The sequence below is a fragment of the Dipodascopsis tothii genome (genome assembly GCF_038497935.1).
Source record: "Dipodascopsis tothii strain CBS 759.85 unplaced genomic scaffold V1510scaffold_21, whole genome shotgun sequence".
Taxonomy (NCBI): domain Eukaryota; kingdom Fungi; phylum Ascomycota; class Lipomycetes; order Lipomycetales; family Lipomycetaceae; genus Neoaidaea; species Neoaidaea tothii.
The window spans coordinates 178,165-193,765 of NW_027118005.1; the positions used below are offsets into that span (position 1 = coordinate 178,165).

Sequence of the window (15,601 nt, forward strand, 5' to 3'; positions counted from 1 at the left end):
ATCGCCGCACCGCGTGCGGCGCGCGTCACTAGCGCCGCGGTCGCCGCACGGCATGCGGCTCGCTGCGGAGGGCACTGCCGGGGGTCACTGCCTGGGCGGAGCCGCGTCGAGAGGCTGCAGGCACAGTGCGCGAGGAGCCGCCGACGGCGACTCCGCCGGGGTAGCTGCCCTCCGGGCTGAGGAAAACTGCGCGCGGGAGAACAACCGGGGCGGGTGCGGCTATATGCCGCACTCTGTGCGGCTCGCTCGCAGAGCATCGTGGGCGGGGTAGCCGACGGCCTGCAGACGGTGCTCCTACGAGGGACCGCAGCCGCACAGAATGCGGCTCAGAGTCTGGAAGCTTCTGTACGTTACACCAGCGACGCTGAGGCCGGCCGATCCGCCCGCCGATCCGCCCGCCGTGGCCGCTGGTGTCTGGCCTCTCTGGCGCAGCCGCCCACGGACTGAGCGGTACCGCGACTCTCAGCCTCTCAGCACACTGTAAACCATGCTCGACGACCGCTCTGCCAAGGCGAGGCCGTCGGCCGGGAAGCGCGCAGCGGCGTGCGGCTATATGCCGCACGGCGTGCGGCTCACTGTCCGAAGCAGCTCTCGAGGAGCCGCCACGACCAGCCGGCGGGCGGCCGACGGGCCCAATGCGCCGGAACAGCGCGTCGCATCGAGCCGCACGGGCTGCGGCTTAGTCCGATGCCGCGCGTGGCAAATGCGGCATAACCGCCGCGCCACGCGGCACGCCCGCCAGACCACACCGCGCCCGGCCAGACGGCGTGCCACCCGACCGCAGCTTCGCGCCCCCGTTCCACGAGACCCCGAGCCGTCGTCCACGGCCTGAGCAGACCGGCGCTTCTGCGGCGCGGCGCGCGAGCATTTCCCGCCACAGCAGCGGCGCCGCCACGATGGGCGAGTTCGAGGGCCCCAAGTCCAAATTCATAAAGTACCTGAACCGAGCAGCGGAGTTCACGCCGGTTCAGGCGCTCAACACGACGCTGGCGTATGCCGACATCTCAGACCTGAACTTCACCACGCCGCTGGGCCACGGCGCGCCGGCGAGCTCGTCTACGTCGCCCGAGAGCGCGCTCGGCTCGGCAGGCGTCTCGGCGCCCACGTCGCCCACGATTCCCGGCGGACGGGTGATCATGCCGCCGCGGGTGACGTCGCCGGTGTCGGACGGGCAGGGCCGGCGCGTGATCCCCGACAAGGCGTCGAGCAGCCTGTCGGACGAGTCGATCGTGTCGCGGGCGCACTGGCGGCGCGACTCGGGCACGGACCTGTGCGCGGACCCCAAGTGCCGGCGGCTGCTGACCAACAAGACCGGCAAGATCCACTGCCGGTCGTGCGGCCGGCTGTTCTGCGACGAGCACGTGCCGTGCCAGACGCGGCTGTCGCGCAAGGCGCGCTGGGACCCGAAGAAGGGCGTCTGGTGCCGCGTCTGCGAGGCCTGTTTCGTCGGCCGGCCGGGCTACGGCGACACGGACGGCGCCGTGGCCGACCTGACGGCGGACTTTGCGGCCGTGCGGCGCAAGACCGTCGACAAGGCGTTCCTCGAGGTCAACCTGCTCGAAAAGCGGCTGACAAAGCTGATCCGGCTGCTAGTCAGCCCGCCGCCGGCGGACGCCATGTCGTACTTTGGGCTGGTGCGCAACTACCGCAAGCAGCTCGAGCAGACGGTGGTGCCGTGGCAGGACTCGGCGGCCGTCACGGCGTGCCCGCTGTGCACCGAGACGTTCACGTTCACGCTGCGCAAGCACCACTGCCGGCTCTGCGGCCGCGTCGTCTGCGGCAGCCCCGTGACCGAGTGCTCGGTCGACAGCACGCTCGACGTCGCGCTCGTCGCCGAGTTCCTCAAGACCGACATCTACATGGACGTGGCGGTCGACGTGCGCATGTGCCGCGACTGCCGGACCGTCGTGTTTGGCCGGCGCACGTTTGCGGCCGACCTGGCCCACCGCCCGGAGCTGCTCGAGACCTACGACAAGATGGTGGCGTCGCGCGACGGCATCGAGGCCCTGCTGCCGCGGTTCCAGCGGCTGCTGTCGACGCTCGGCGACCCGGACAACCCGCCGCCGCACAACCTGCTCGAGGAGGCCTCGACCGTGCGCAAGCGGCTGCTGCTCTCGTTCGCCGAGTACGACCGGGCCGCCAAGCGCATCTGGCGCATGCCGACCACGTCTGCCACCCAGGAGAAGCTGCAGGCCGCCATCCACATGGGCGCCGCCAACTTCCTGCAGCTGCACATGCTGCCGCTCAAGTCGCTGCCGAACGTGCTCAAGCACTCGTCCGGCCTGGCCACCAAGACGACGCTGGACTCGGTTCGCGCTGGCCAGTGAATGCATTATGCCTCGATGTACGTGCCTGCCACGATGAACTCCCAGAGCGCGTCCTCGTGGGCGCGGTCGCGCGCGATGTCGTCCTCCTCGACCGCATCGTCGCTGTCGCTGGCCTCGCTCTCGCTCGACGGCTCTGGGTCCGACGCTGGGGGCGACGCCGGCGCCGGCGCCGGCCGCACAGTGTCCTCGTAGTCGCTGTCGGTGTCGTAGAAGGCGTAGTAGTCGACCGTGTCGTCGGGGGCCGTCTCGGGGGCAGGATCGGCCTCGGCCTCGGCCTCGGCCTCGGCCTCGGTCTCGGTCTCGGCCTCGGTCTCGTCCGTGGTCGTCGGCGCCCGTCGGCCCCTCCCCAGGGCCGCCCGCACCTCGGCCGCATCCAGAAACCGCGTCCGCCGGGCGTGATCCGGCTTCCACACGGCCACGAGCTCGTTGCGCGCCTTGAACTCGGTCCAGAACGACCACGGGCTCGTCGGCGCCCGCACCAGCGCGCACGCCACAGCCACGTCCGCGTGCGTCAGCCACTGCGCCCGGTGGAAGACCTTGCCGGCGGACGCGCGCAGCCGCGCTTGGGCCACAAACAGCGCCGTTCGCACCAGCCGCGCCGTCAGCTCCTTGGCCACCAGAAACAGCACGTCCACGGCCGCCGGCTGCAGCGCCAGGCTGTCCATGCGCGAAGCCGAAAACAGATCCCTCCGCGGCCCGTAGTACAACTGGTCGGCCAGCGCGTGCATCTGCTCGACCTGCAGCAGCTGGTACGGCTCGCCGAACGTGTGCCGCACGACCTCGGCCTCCTCGTCGCGCGGCGCCGCGGCCAGCGCGGACTCGAGCGCGGCCACGCAGTCCCGCGACACCCAACCGCCAAACTCGGCCAGCTGCGGCTCCGGTCCGCCGTCCACCCGTCGCCGCTTGGCCACGCTGTACTCCCACGCACGCTCGACAGCGTGCGCGTGCCGCTCCAGCGCCCCGCCCTCCCGCTCCTCCATGGCCACCCACTCGTCCGACATCTCGCGCGCGGCCGGCATCTGCCGGTACAGCTGCGCCCACACGCGCTTTCGCTGCCGCCGCGCGCGCTCGCCGCCGCGCCGCATTGTCTCCAGCTCGTGTCCGCGCGCTGCGTCTGCCAGCATCGTCAGGTACTCCTGCACCTGCACGACCGTCTTGGTGGCCATGCCCCGCGCGATCCCGACCGGGTCGTGCCGGCCGCGCCGCATCAGCAGCGCAAAAAACACGTCCTTCTCCTCGCTCGTCCATGCCGTGCCGTTGACACCCGACGCCTTGAACGGTCGCGCCGGCTCCGACACCAGCATCTTGCCGGCGCCGCTGTCGCGGACGACCTGGGTCGCGTCGTACATGCGCGGCCGTGCAAACTCCTCGGCCGTTGCGTTCAGAAGCTCCCGGTAGGCGTCATTGAACGCCGGCCGCCGGCTGGCCACCGGTTCTGCCGTGCGGCTCGTGCGGCTCGTGCGGCTCGACTCGCTTGACTCGCTTTCGGCCTCGCTCTCGCTGCCGATCTTTGCCGGCGGCTCCTCGCTGTCTGTGCCCATGGTCTGCCGACCGCTCGTCGCGTCCCGCCGTGTTCTGCGGCCTTGTCGGGCGCGTTCCGCCGCTGGTCTGCCCTTAGCGGACGTTTGAAAAAACTTGCTCTCCGTCCAATGGCCACTTGACACGGTCCGATCAGCCACCGACTGCACAGCGAAGAGCACGCGGTTCGCTCCGGATCGTTCTGATCGGATCGGCCCGCGTGTGGACGTGTGCGGACGTACACGGCTGTTGCTCGTCCGCGTGTGTAAACAGAATTCGCGTATATGCGTACTTAAGTAGCCATCTAGCTTGTACGCCTAGCGACCACCGATCGCCACGCCCACTGCCGAGCTTTACTGGTGGTCGCGCCGCGTCACGCCGTGCGTGTGAAAGCCGGCGGGTGCTGCTGCGTGTTCTGGAAAGGTGGGGAGGCAGTGATACGGTGAAGGTGCACGCGTGCTTGATAGAGCCGCACGCCGTGCGGCGCGCATGACGCAGCGCGTACGCGTAGGCCAGCGCCGGTGTGCGGCTATACGCCACAAAGCCACCGCTGTGAGTCTCTGTGTCGGGGCATATAGCCGCACAAGCCCGCAGCGGCGACTTCGTCCAGGGTTGCTACCCAGCGCGCAGGGGGCAGCCGCGCGGATCAGCCTGGTCAAAGGGCACTGCACTACCCTCGACGTAGGCGCCGCCAGAGGTCCATATAGCCGCTGTCCATATAGCCGCACGAGCCTCGGCCGGCGACCTATCGAGGATGTGTTCTTTGGGCGGATCCGGTCACTCTTCTTCGCCGGCACTGCCGTCCAACAACCGCGCACCCCCTCTCTACCAGCAGATGGATTGTATACGTACAAAAGAACCGAAGCATTAGATATAGATATATAGGAATAACAGTAATTATACATGATCTCGATAGGTACACCAAGTATTTTGCGCGCGTAGTAGTCGTACAGAAGAGCCGGGCGGCTAGGCCGACCAGTACTGGTAGGCCTGGTGGGACTCCTGGCTGATGGGCTGGACGGTCTGGGCCGAGGAGGTCGGGACCGCGTCCAGGCGGTTGTCGGTGCCCGGCTCCTGGCCGCCGTTGGCAAAGTTCTGCTGGATCTGCGACACGGCGTTGTAGCCGTCCTGGCCGCCGAGGTCGAGAGCCTCCTTGAGCTTGGCCTGAGTCTCGTCGATCTGCTTCTTGAGCGCGAGCCGGTCGTTGAAGATCTGCTGGCGCGAGCGCTCAATCTCGCGGCGCTCGGCCTCGAGGACCTGCTCGAGCTCGGAAAACTTGGCGAGCTTGAGCTCGAGCTTGCGCAGCTCGGCGTTGACAAGCACGTTGACAAGCCGGCCCATCTCACGCTCCTCGTCGGTGGCGAGCATCTGCGAACGCGCGGCGGCGGCGCCGAGCGCGATCGACGCAGCCTTTTTGACGGTCGACTGCGCCTCGGCGTCGGCGGACCCGGACTCGGCCTTGGGCTTGGCGTCCTTGCCCTTGGCGATCTGGTCCTTCATCTGCTCGAGCATGGCCGGCACGGCCGACTGCGCGGCGGCGGCGGCGACCTTGGGGTCGACGATGCCTGCCAGGAACGAGACCACGCTCATGACCGGGTTGTCGGCCTGCGAAAGCGGGATGTGGTTGTACTGCAGCGGACCCAGCTCCTTGGGCTTGCCGTCCAGGTACGCGTCCTCGATAGGCAGCTGGAGGAACTTGAGCACGCACTGCTCACGCGTGCGCGTGCCGACATGGTCTGCGATTGCGTTCCAGTCCTCGTCAAAGAGCTCGAGCGCCTCGAGCAGCAGCAGCGTCTCCTGGTCGGACCACGTCGTGTCGCGGTCGGCAGCCTCGTACGCCGCGTCCTCGAACTTGATAAAGTCCGACGTCTGGCTGCTGGCCGGGAACCGGTTCTCGAGGAAGCACGTCGCGCACAGGTCGTACTGCTTGTTCTTCATGCTGTGGTAGCGCACGCGCGTGCAGTCCGAGCCGCACGTGAAGCAGTTGTACTGCTTCTTGGTCGCAGCGCCGTTGGCCGACCCCGGTGCCGTGAACGCCGAGTCGTACACGTTCATGCGGATCTCAAAGTTGAGCTCGGGCTTGGGCGGCACCACGATCGCGTGCTCCGTGCTCGGGTGCGGGTGACCCGCGCTGGCCGCCGGGTTCGCGCCCGGCTGGAACGGCTGCAGACCCCGCGGCGTGTCCGCCACTACCCGGAAGTGGCCCGTGAACGGCGGGCCGATGTTCGACGGCCGCGTCTCGGGGTCGACCTGGTAGTTGATCAGGCCCCACTGCTCCAGAAACGCGTGCACGCGCATGATCGCACACACATCACCCGCCAGGTTCCGCCGGCACGCCGTCACCGTCAGGTACTCGGTCGGATTCAGCCGGTACGTGTTGATCATAAAGTCCCGGTAGTCCCGGTATACCGTCGGCGTCTTGGACCGGTTGCGGTTGTTGAAGAACTCAGGCAGCGACTTGCGCTCGATGTCTCCGATCTTGGTCATGTCGAACCACGCCGCGTACGACGGGATGATCACCGCGTGCGTCTGCTCGACCAGGAAAGCGCGCGCCTCCTCCTCCAGCGGCCGCTTCTGCACCTCGCTGCCGGTCTCAACCACCACCGACACGCCGCTCTCGAGCTTGCCGTTGGTCGCCCCGCTCTCGCCGGGCGACTCGCTCTTGACTGCCTCCGGCTCGTCCATCGTCGCGTCCCCAGCCTCAGCGCCGGCCTCCGCGCCGGCCTCCGCGCCGGCGGCGCCGGCCTCGCTCTCAATTGCCGCCGCCACCGCTGCGCCGCCATCCGCGCCCGCGCTGTCTGCGGCGGTGCTGCCCGCGCCGAGGGCGCCATCCGCGCTCTGCCCGCTTGCGGCCGTGGTCTCACCGCCGGCTCCCGCACCGGCCTCCACGCTGTCCACGCCGCCGGCAACGGGCGACGGGATGGAATCCTGCATCTGCACATCGCCGGGCGACCCTGCGCCCGCATTGCCGTCGGTGCCTGTCGTGGAATCCATTGTATTGATCGCTTCTTGACGAACGCGCGCTTGCAGGTGTGCAGACTGCGAGCGGTGAGAAAAAAAGGAGCGTGCGGCCTTGCGGCGCGACGGTTGTGCCGCAAGCGTACCGGATGCAACACTTGCGGCCCTATGTCTTCGTGACCGTGCGGCACCGTCGTTATCGCCTGCCGCCTGCCCGCTACATCCCCGCGCGCGCCAGCTGTGCCGGCCGACAGGCGGCGGAGCGCGCCGATCGACGGCCTGGGCGGGCGCGGCGGACGGCTGCTGACCGGACGGGCGCGGGATCCATCACGTGTTTGATAGGTCACGTGTGTGTGTTTGATAGCTTCCCGCGCCGCGCGCGAGCCGCACGAAGCGCGCCCGGATAGGCAATTGTTACGTGTTGCGACGGTGTGGCGGCGCCGTTGTGGCGGGGCGCTGAGGCCACGCGCCGCACGCGCCGCACGCTGTGCGGCTGACAGCCGGACACCCCGCCGGCCGCGTCCGGTAGCGACGAGCACAGACACCGTCGGCACCTCCGCCCCATCGCCGAGAGACGCCCTGGCAGAAAGGGTGCAGTCGCCCCCCGGGCGCTCCGCGGGCGCTCCGGCCGCCCCCAAGGTGTCGGACACAATTGTGTCATCGGTCCCGGGCCGCACTATAAAGAGGCCCGCACGGCCGTCTCAGCCTGAGCGACAGTCTGCTCCGGCCTGCCTAGCCTGACCCTTCGGCGCCCCGCCCTCAATGACACACCGGCCAAGAATACGTAGACCGGTCGTGTTCGCCCCGCTGCGCCACGAGCAGATCGGCGGCCAGCGCGTGGGCGTGCGATTGCACCATCCGCACGTGCAGTGAGCATTCGCCGCATATAAAACACGGCTGCGCGGACCACGAACAGCAATGGCTGTGCTCGAGGAAATCAAGGCTGCGAACGCGGCGTACGTCGCCCAATTTGACAAGGGATCGCTGCCGCTGCCGCCGGGACGCAAGTTCACGGTGGTGACGTGCATGGACGCGCGGCTGGACCCGGCCAAGGCGCTGGGGCTGTCCGAGGGCGACGCCCACGTGATACGCAACGCGGGCGGCCGGGCTGCGGACGCCTTGCGGTCGGTCGTGATCTCGCAGCAGCTGCTGGGCACGCGCGAGGTCCTGGTCATCCACCACACCGACTGCGGCATGCTCACGTTCACGAGCGACCACCTGCACGGCCTGCTGGCCGAGCGGCTCGGCGCGGACCCGGTCCCGGCCGTCGACTTCCTGCCGTTCTCGGATCTTGACCAGAGCGTGCGCGACGACGTGGCGTACCTGCGCAACAGCGGCGCCGTGCCGGCCGACATCCCGATCTCGGGATGGGTGTATGACGTGACCACGGGTGCCGTTCGCCCGGTGGGTAACTAGTGCAAATACATCGATACTCCCAAGCAGTTCCTCATGGCCCAATGGCAAGGCGTCCGCCTACGAAGCGGGAGATTCTAGGTTCGATCCCTAGTGGGGAAGAAATTGGGGTTCGATTCCTCAGCAGTGCTTTTTTGCCGCCCGCGCGAGATAGCTAGCCGCGTAGATGCCTTGTATATCACGGATAAGCGCCAGCGTGCTATCGCGTCGTGCGCTGTGTCAGCTGAGAGACAGCTGTCTGTGTGGATCATGTCTTAGATACGGGACGACCGCTCTTCTCGCTTGGCTTGACGGCTGCTGCCGTCCGCAGGGGCGGATCAGGTCGCGACAGCCACGACCACGGCCGGCCGGCCTCGTCGGCAGGCCACCGCAGCGCCAGCACCGCCGCCGGGTCTGCACATGGCACTCGCCCAGGCCGGCGGAGACCGTGCGGCGGCGGCTGACCGCCACGGTGGCTGACGCGCCAGCACAGCGGCTATCAAGCGGGAGTCATGCCAGGTCGTATCAGGCACCTATCACACAATTGGCTCCGGCGGCTGACCAGCGGCTGACGGCGGCTGACAGATCTAGCCAGGCGACCCAACGGCGCACGCCGGCGACCCGCGCGCTTGGCGGTCACCAGCCCTGCCCACGACGGCTTATCGCGTCCTCTCTTCAACGGCCCCCTCTGAACCCCGTGGCCGCTGCGGAGTCGTGCGGGCAGAGACGCGCAGCATTAATATCCGCACGCAGGAGATTGCGCTATCGCATCGCCCGATAGCGATGACCTGCAGGGCGTGCTGACCGTTGTCGGCACTGGCGCGAGATGCGGCTGGTCCCACCTATGACGTAGCGGGTCTGAGCGAGCGCGGGTCGGGTCGGGGGCCGAGACGCGGTCGGGAGGCTGCCGACTGGGTGCCGGAGATGTCCAGCGGGGGGCCGCGGCATCGCCCCCCGATGCGGTTACGCAGCGTTACACGGCGGGCATGAGCTGGCCGCGCCACGCCGTTGGATGCCGGGGGCCGCCGTCCCGATGGCGTCGCGTCGCAGTGCAGCGCCTGAGCACTTGTCGGCGCCCACCTAGCGGCCGCGCGGCGCCCACCTGGCACCCAGCCGGGCCAGCCCAGTGCCGCTGGCGTGCCACCATCAGGGGCAGCGCGGCTACGATCCCACGGAGCCGCGACACGGCCCTGGCACCAGCCGCGCTGCGTCCACGCCGTGATCCGCGACCGCCGCGGCCACGCGGTCGCACGACAGCCGCAGTCTGGCCGGTGGCTGGGCCAGCGCCGGCCCAGATCTCGCTCGGGCGCGGCATCCGGTCGTCCCGGCCGCAAACGGGCAACGGCCGCATCCCGGCGGGCCCCTGAGGGGCGGGGATGCCCAGATCGGCAGTCGCGCTAGCGCACACGTGGTGGCCGTGCGTTGGCGTCGGTTGGCGTGCGTTGGCGTGCGCTAGCGGGGTCCAGTGCGCTGGCGCGGCAGGCGCCGAGTGTGCGGCGCACGAACAGGCCGCGTCGGCCGATAAAAGGTCGGCCGCGGCCGGGCGCGGCCGGCAGCCGCTCAGACCGTGATCTGAGCCCCGGACACGACGTCGCACTCTCTCGGTGCCGGTGGTAGTACAGGGCCGGCCGCAGCGCGCGGTCGGCTGTGCGACAGCGGGTGTGGCCCGCCGCGGTGCGGCTCGAGCAACCTGGCGTCGGCATGGGGCCCAGCAACAATAAATACGGCCGCGCCGGCCAGCCAGCCGGCCGCCAGCTCTCCGCCGTATCCCGCCATGCATCCGGTGCCGTCCACGATCGGCCCGCCGATGACCGACGTCTGGCTCGACGACAAGCCAAAGACGCTGCTGACGAGCGACATGCCGCCGCCGACGTACCTGCCGCGCCTGTTCCGGCCGGTCGACCGCCGGGCGTCCATCTCCGAGCCGTTCGACGTCACGCACGTGCTGCACGTCGACGTGGGCGACGTCTTCCCGCGCCCGACGACCGCGACCTCGTCCATGATCATTCCGCCGCACTGGCGGCCGGCCGGCCGCCGATCGGCGGCCTCGTCGACGGCCTCGACCGTGTCGAACTCGTCGCTGTCGACTGTGGGCTCAGACGAGCGCGTGCCGCCGCCGCGGCCCCTGCGCCCGGCCGAGCCGCTGTACGAGCAGCTCTACGACGAGGACTACGACTTTCTCGAAGAAAACATCGACGCCTACTACCGCCAGTCGTACGTGATCGTCTCGCCGCCCGCCAACGGCTTTCCTCCGGTCGTCGTGCCCGCGGCCATGTGGGCCGCGTCCGAGACAGCCAGCCTGGCGTCCGCCAGCACGGCGTCGCTGTCTCGGCCGGTCTCGGGCCGGTTCCGCGACATGTTTCGGCCGCTCGACCGCGCACCGACTATCCCCGACCTGCGGCTGCCCAGCCGGCCGGTCTCAGCTGTCTGGCCGCCGCTGACGTCGCGGTTCCCGATCTCGACGCCGCCGCTGGGCTCCGAAAAACGGCCCCGCACGCCGCCGTTGACGCCCGGCTCGGCCGTCTCGGCGGCCACACATATCTCGGTCTCGGCCGCGCCGCCGGATCGGCCGCGGTCGCTGCGACCGCGGCTCCGACGCGCGCTGGGCGTGCGCGGGTCGCGCGCCGACCTGGCGTCGGTGCGGACGTCGTATGTGTCGGCGCAGTCGACCCGATCGCTTCTGCCGTGGTCCTCGTCTTCCTAGTTGGGACCGGCCGATCTTTTCTTCCATGGATTCTCCTCAGCTCACGCCGCGGCTCTGCCTCGACGGCTCACACCTACGCTCCTTCTTGCGGCTATCGCGCGCGGTCTCGGACGACGTTGTGTCGGCGTCGATCAGCGACCTGCCGGCGACCGGGCCGCCGGGCGCGGCCCGCCGCCGCGTGTGCGCGCCCTACGTCGACGCTCTCGTCGCGCACTGGGCCGCCCGCGACCGTGTGCTCGACTACTGCACGGCCGTGGCCCTGGACCGCAAGGCTGCGGCCGCGGCCGTGCCGACGCCGCCGCTGCCGCCACCGAACCTGCGGCTGGACCCGTACGCTGACCGCGCGCCGCCGCCGCCGCCAGAGGACCGCGTGCTCGCTTGGATCGACACCGAACGCCAAACCGAGATGATTGTTCGCCCGCGGACGTGGGGTGTGGTGGCCGACCGCTGCTCGGACGCGGCCGCGCTGGCAGCTGCGGCCGGCGGTTCCGGCGCCACCGGCGACGACTGGCAGGCTGTGTACGCTGCGCGGCGGTAGCTGTGGCCGATGGCGGCTGACGATGCGGACGGCTGCCGGCCGGATGGATGGCGGCTGGACGACGCTGGGGCGAGCCGCACGAGTGCGGCTGGACGCCGCACTTGGCGCGGCTCAGCCGCCGGCGGCTGATGAGCCGCACGGCGCGTGGCTGGCCAGCCACGCCAGCCGCACTCCATGCGGCGCATTGCACAGCCGCACGCCATGCGGCGCATCTCACAACCGCACGCCATGCGGCACCCAGCCGCACGCTGTGCGGCGCACCTCTTCTCCGCGTCGGCCCGTCCGGGCGGCGCTTGGCTCGACCAATGTATATAATATATGACATCCAATTATCTAATGACGGCGCAGCGTCGGCACGTCGTCGTCCACCCGCGGCCGCTTCGGCTTCATCTTGTGGCGGAACGACGACAGCCACGTCTTGTTGCGGTTCAAGTCGCGCGCGGCCAGCGCAAACTCCGGGTCCGCGTCGCCGGGCGATACCGCCCGCGACCGGTCGCTGGACCGGCGCGACCGGCGCTCCTCGGCCTTTTGCTCGGCCTTTTGCTCGGCCTTTTGCTCGGCCTTGTGCTCCGCGCGCTGGCGCTTGTCCTCGAGCTTCTGCTGCTTCAGCAGCCGCTTGAGCTCCTTGCGCGACATGGTCACGGTCGAGTCCGCCGGGCCGTCCTCCGGCAGCTGGGCCACGGTCTCCGGGCTGCCGTACTGCCGAATGATAGACGTCTGCAGCTTGAGCGCCTCCGGCTCGGCGGGCTCCTTGTCCTTGCCCTTGCGCTTCTTGGCCGACTCCTTCGGCGACGATTCGAGCACACTACTGAACTCGTCGTCGCGCTTCTTGCGGCCTTTGAACAGGTCCTTGAGCTTGCGCTCGCGCACGCCCTTTTCGTACGACGAGTCGCCCACCTCCAGGGCGGCCATGTACGGCGGCTCGAGCCGGTACTGACCGCCCATGGGAATGCCCCGGTTCAGATCTGGCTGGATTGTCGTGACCTCGTCCAGGATGCGCACCGACTTTGACTTCTTGACGCGCTTGCGCGGCTCGTCGCTGGGGCCGCCCTGCGGCAGCACCTGCTTGAGCTCGCGCTTGAGCTCCTCGCGCAGCTCAGACAGCTCGGACAGCTCGGACAGCTCGGACAGCTCGCTGACGCGCGACCCGTCCGTCGAGAACGTGGCCAGGTCCGAATCGTACGTGAGCGAGCCCTCGGCGGCGACCCGCACCATGCTGGCCTCCATGCTGCCCTCGGCGCTGCCTGGAGGTGTCGTCCGCAGGCTGTCCAGAGTGCTGTCGGCAAAGCTGTCCATGGTGCTCTCAGCGAGCGGGGCGAATTCGCGCGGGCTGGGCGCGCCACCGGGAGCGGTCAGCGTCCGCAGCGACGCGCGCGACGGCTCCGACGTCAGCGCCGACTCGTGCCGCGCCGCCAGCGACTCGTCCAAGTATTCGGCCTCGTCGCCAGACTGCGCTGACTCGTCCGCGGACTCGTACACGGACTCAGCCGCGTAGTCGCGCGACAGTCTGTGCGCGTGGCCGCTGTTAGGCTCAAAGATCTCGTCAGCAGCCGGCTCAGCCAGCGCCTGCCTCGGCGCAGCCGCCGGCGCCTCCATCGAGGCCTCAATGGACGCCTCCGGCCGCGGCCGCCGCAGCTGAGCCCACTCATGCTCTAGCCGCTCGCGCCGCTCGCGCTCAGTCAGCGCATTCACCAGCTCCTCCACCGACAGCGCCATCTCGAGCGGCACTGACGGCGGCCGCTCTGGCACCGACATCGGTAGCCGCTCGTTGCTCTTGCCAAACAGCTTGCGCAGCGGGCTCTGTGTGGGCAGCGGCGGCAGCAGCTCGCTGGTGTCGACCTCGGACGCCTCCGTGTCGCTGGCCAGCTCGGCCTGTGCCTTCTTAGCCGCCTTCTTGGACAGCGTGCCCTTCCTCTTGCTGCCCTTGCTCGACGCCGGACTCGCGGCCAGCGCCGCCTCCTTGTCGGCCGCGGTTTTCTCGGCCGCAGCAGCCTTCTCGGCCGCACGCACGGCCGCCTCGGCCGCCTTGTCGGCGGCAACCTTCTCGGCGAGCGCTTTCTTGTCGGCAGCGGCCTTGGCGGCAGCAGCCTTGCGCTCGGCTTCAGCAGCCTTGCGTTCGGCCTCCGCGCGCTCGATGGCGGCCTTGCGCGCGGCCACGGTCTCGGCCTTTTCGGCAGCGGCCGCGGCCTTCTCGGCAGCGGCCGCCGCCTTGGCCAGCGACCGGCTCGACGGCCGCGCCGACTTGCCGTTCTTGGGCTTCTTGAACATGTCCCAGAACGTGGCCTTGCTTTCGCGCATGGCAATCGCCTGCGCTGTCTGGACCGACCCGGTCTCGTCGTCATCGTGGTCGACACTGAAGTCGAGCGGGTCCAGGGGCTCGATCGGAGCCAGTAGATGGACGGGCGATAGCGACCGTGGCTTGCTGGACGACGAGTCGAAAGAGTTGTTCATGAACTGGGCGTACTCGCCGCTGTCCGAACCCGAGCTCTCGTCGGACGCATTGTAGTCCTCGTCGAGGTCGCTGGCGCCGTCCTCGGCCTCGCTGTAAGGCACGATCATAGCGGCGCTGCCGGGCCGGACAGTGGCGTCAACTGTGAGGTTGGCACCCAGCGTGCTGGCGTCCGACATGGTGTAGCCGGTGCTGTCGGCGGCGGTGCCGGTGACGTCGGCGCTGATGTCGGCGTCGGCGGTGATGTCGGCCGAGACAGCGTGGACGACGGCGTCGTCAACCGAGCTGTCGGCCGCAGAGACAGGGACGGTCGGCTCGGCGGGCTCGGCCAGCTGGACCGGCTCCGTGACCAGCTCGGCGGCCGGCTCGGCAACCGGCTCGGCGACCGGCTCGGCCACGGGCGCGACCTGCGGCTCCGGCACGGCCTCCATCTCCACCGCCTTCTTCTTGCCGGCCTTCTTGGACTCCTTGGCCTTCTTGCCGCGCACGGTCCCGTTCTTGGGCCGCTCGACCAGACCGCCACGAGCCAGCGGCCAGTTCTCCTGCGTGCTCTGGTCGATCTCGGCACGGCCGACGATCAGCGACTCAGGCTGCAGTGACAAGCGCTTCTCCAGCCGCTCCAGTGGCGACGGGTCCAGAATGTACTCGTTGCTCTTGGCGGCCGCGCGGTTGGCGTAGATGGTCGGGTCGGCCAGCGACTTGGACGAGGCCTTCTTGACCGGCTTGTCGGCCCATTTCTGCACAAAGAACTTGTCCATGAAGCTCTTGGAGACCTTCTTGGGCTGGTTCTCGTCCTCTGCGTCGTGCGACGTCGTGAAGATCTGGCCCTCGCCTTCCTCGTCCGACTCGGTCGTGTACTGGCGGAGCGGGTGCTTGTACGGCTCGGCGCGCAGGGGCGTCGAGTGGTTCAGCGGACGCTCGGTCAGGCCCGGGCGCGCGCGCGCGAACGAGCCGGCCGAGGACGGCGTCGAGACGGGGGCGCGCGCCGGCGTGCGTGCCGGCGCGGGCGACATGTCGGCCAGGATGGACGCCGGCGCCGGCGCCGGCGCGTCCGAGGGTGCCGGCGACGCCGCCGAGAGGTCGTACTGGGCGTCGCTGTCGACGTAGCTGCTCGAGTCGGCGCTGGCCGGCGCCGGGGCTTCGCCGAAGCTGACGGCGCTGTCAGCGAGACTGATGGTGTCGGCGGAGCGCACGGGCTCGGGCGCGGGCCGCGCGCGCTGGTCCGACACGCTCTGGAAGGCCACGGCGTCGGCGGCTGTGGTGCCGCGGTAGCCGCCGTCGAGACAGTCGCTGCACTCGCACGACTCGTCGCAGTCAGACGACGCCGACGAGCCGTCCGAGAGGTCCTCGTACACGCGGTGGATGTACGGGTGGTTGTCGGCCGGGACGATCGGGCCCAAGAGGTCGCATGTGTGGAGGCTGCCGTCGCACGTGTGCTCGGCCGCGCCGTCGCCGTCGTAGCTGGCGCCGTCGACGTCGTAGCTGGCGTCGTCGGCGTAGCCGTAGACGTCGTCGACGTCCTCGTAGTCGGCGTCGTCGGCGTGCGAGCACGCATCGCACTCGTGCTGGCAGTCGGCGTCGCACTCGAGCTCGTCCGCAACGGCGGCCAGCTGGCGCGACGCCTCGAGCGTGCACTCGGCGCAGTCGCAGTCCGAGCCGGCGTCGATGAAGCTGTCGCCGACGTAGCTGTCCATGGCCTCGCCGTAGCCGGCGCC

The 15,601-nt window shown here is 69.6% G+C and overlaps 7 protein-coding genes and 1 non-coding gene across 8 annotated transcripts; 5 read left to right on the forward strand and 3 right to left on the reverse strand.

The window, feature by feature from the left end:
• The first annotated feature begins 780 nt into the window (after nucleotides 1-780).
• V1510DRAFT_419136 (FYVE zinc finger-domain-containing protein) lies at nucleotides 781-2,354 on the forward strand. The gene has a single exon (XM_066934244.1). The coding sequence runs from the start codon at nucleotides 897-899 to the stop codon at nucleotides 2,325-2,327; it is 1,431 nt and encodes a 476-aa protein (XP_066788181.1). The 5' UTR covers nucleotides 781-896; the 3' UTR covers nucleotides 2,328-2,354.
• A 320-nt stretch (nucleotides 2,355-2,674) lies between these two features.
• Nucleotides 2,675-3,607, reverse strand: V1510DRAFT_352676 (uncharacterized protein; the record flags this gene model as incomplete). The annotated part of the gene is made up of 1 exon (XM_066930875.1): nucleotides 2,675-3,607. A coding segment is annotated over one exon (933 nt), but the record flags the coding sequence as incomplete, so codon positions are not given.
• Nucleotides 3,608-4,671: 1,064 nt separating this feature from the next.
• Nucleotides 4,672-7,080, reverse strand: V1510DRAFT_419141 (SWI/SNF and RSC complexes subunit). The gene has a single exon (XM_066934245.1). The coding sequence runs from the start codon at nucleotides 6,837-6,839 to the stop codon at nucleotides 4,812-4,814; it is 2,028 nt and encodes a 675-aa protein (XP_066788183.1). The 5' UTR covers nucleotides 6,840-7,080; the 3' UTR covers nucleotides 4,672-4,811.
• A 290-nt stretch (nucleotides 7,081-7,370) lies between these two features.
• V1510DRAFT_419143 (carbonic anhydrase) lies at nucleotides 7,371-8,547 on the forward strand. Its single transcript, XM_066934246.1, has one exon. The coding sequence runs from the start codon at nucleotides 7,722-7,724 to the stop codon at nucleotides 8,217-8,219; it is 498 nt and encodes a 165-aa protein (XP_066788184.1). The 5' UTR covers nucleotides 7,371-7,721; the 3' UTR covers nucleotides 8,220-8,547.
• V1510DRAFT_t178 lies at nucleotides 8,247-8,318 on the forward strand. Its single transcript has one exon. It is a non-coding gene; the product is annotated as a tRNA-Arg (tRNA).
• A 1,213-nt stretch (nucleotides 8,548-9,760) lies between the features above and the next one.
• On the forward strand, nucleotides 9,761-10,743 carry V1510DRAFT_419145 (uncharacterized protein; the record flags this gene model as incomplete). Its single annotated transcript, XM_066934247.1, has 1 exon — nucleotides 9,761-10,743. A coding segment is annotated over exon 1 (667 nt), but the record flags the coding sequence as incomplete, so codon positions are not given.
• Nucleotides 10,744-10,923: 180 nt separating this feature from the next.
• Nucleotides 10,924-11,486, forward strand: V1510DRAFT_419149 (caffeine-induced death protein 2-domain-containing protein; the record flags this gene model as incomplete). The annotated part of the gene is made up of 1 exon (XM_066934248.1): nucleotides 10,924-11,486. A coding segment is annotated over one exon (514 nt), but the record flags the coding sequence as incomplete, so codon positions are not given.
• A 244-nt stretch (nucleotides 11,487-11,730) lies between these two features.
• On the reverse strand, nucleotides 11,731-13,591 carry V1510DRAFT_419150 (uncharacterized protein). The gene is given in 2 exon segments (XM_066934249.1): nucleotides 11,731-11,968; nucleotides 11,981-13,591. 2 exon segments carry the CDS (start codon nucleotides 13,190-13,192, stop codon nucleotides 11,771-11,773), a joined length of 1,410 nt encoding a protein of 469 aa, XP_066788187.1. The 5' UTR covers nucleotides 13,193-13,591; the 3' UTR covers nucleotides 11,731-11,770.
• Between the last annotated feature and the right edge of the window lie 2,010 nt (nucleotides 13,592-15,601).

Bases quoted from the DNA above. Each gene is read 5' to 3' on its own strand.
- V1510DRAFT_419136 (XM_066934244.1), top strand. From the start codon at position 897: ATGGGCGAGTTCGAGGGCCCCAAGTCCAAATTCATAAAGTACCTGAAC.
- V1510DRAFT_419141 (XM_066934245.1), bottom strand. From the start codon at position 6,839: ATGGATTCCACGACAGGCACCGACGGCAATGCGGGCGCAGGGTCGCCC.
- V1510DRAFT_419143 (XM_066934246.1), top strand. From the start codon at position 7,722: ATGGCTGTGCTCGAGGAAATCAAGGCTGCGAACGCGGCGTACGTCGCC.
- V1510DRAFT_419150 (XM_066934249.1), bottom strand. From the start codon at position 13,192: ATGTCGGTGCCAGAGCGGCCGCCGTCAGTGCCGCTCGAGATGGCGCTG.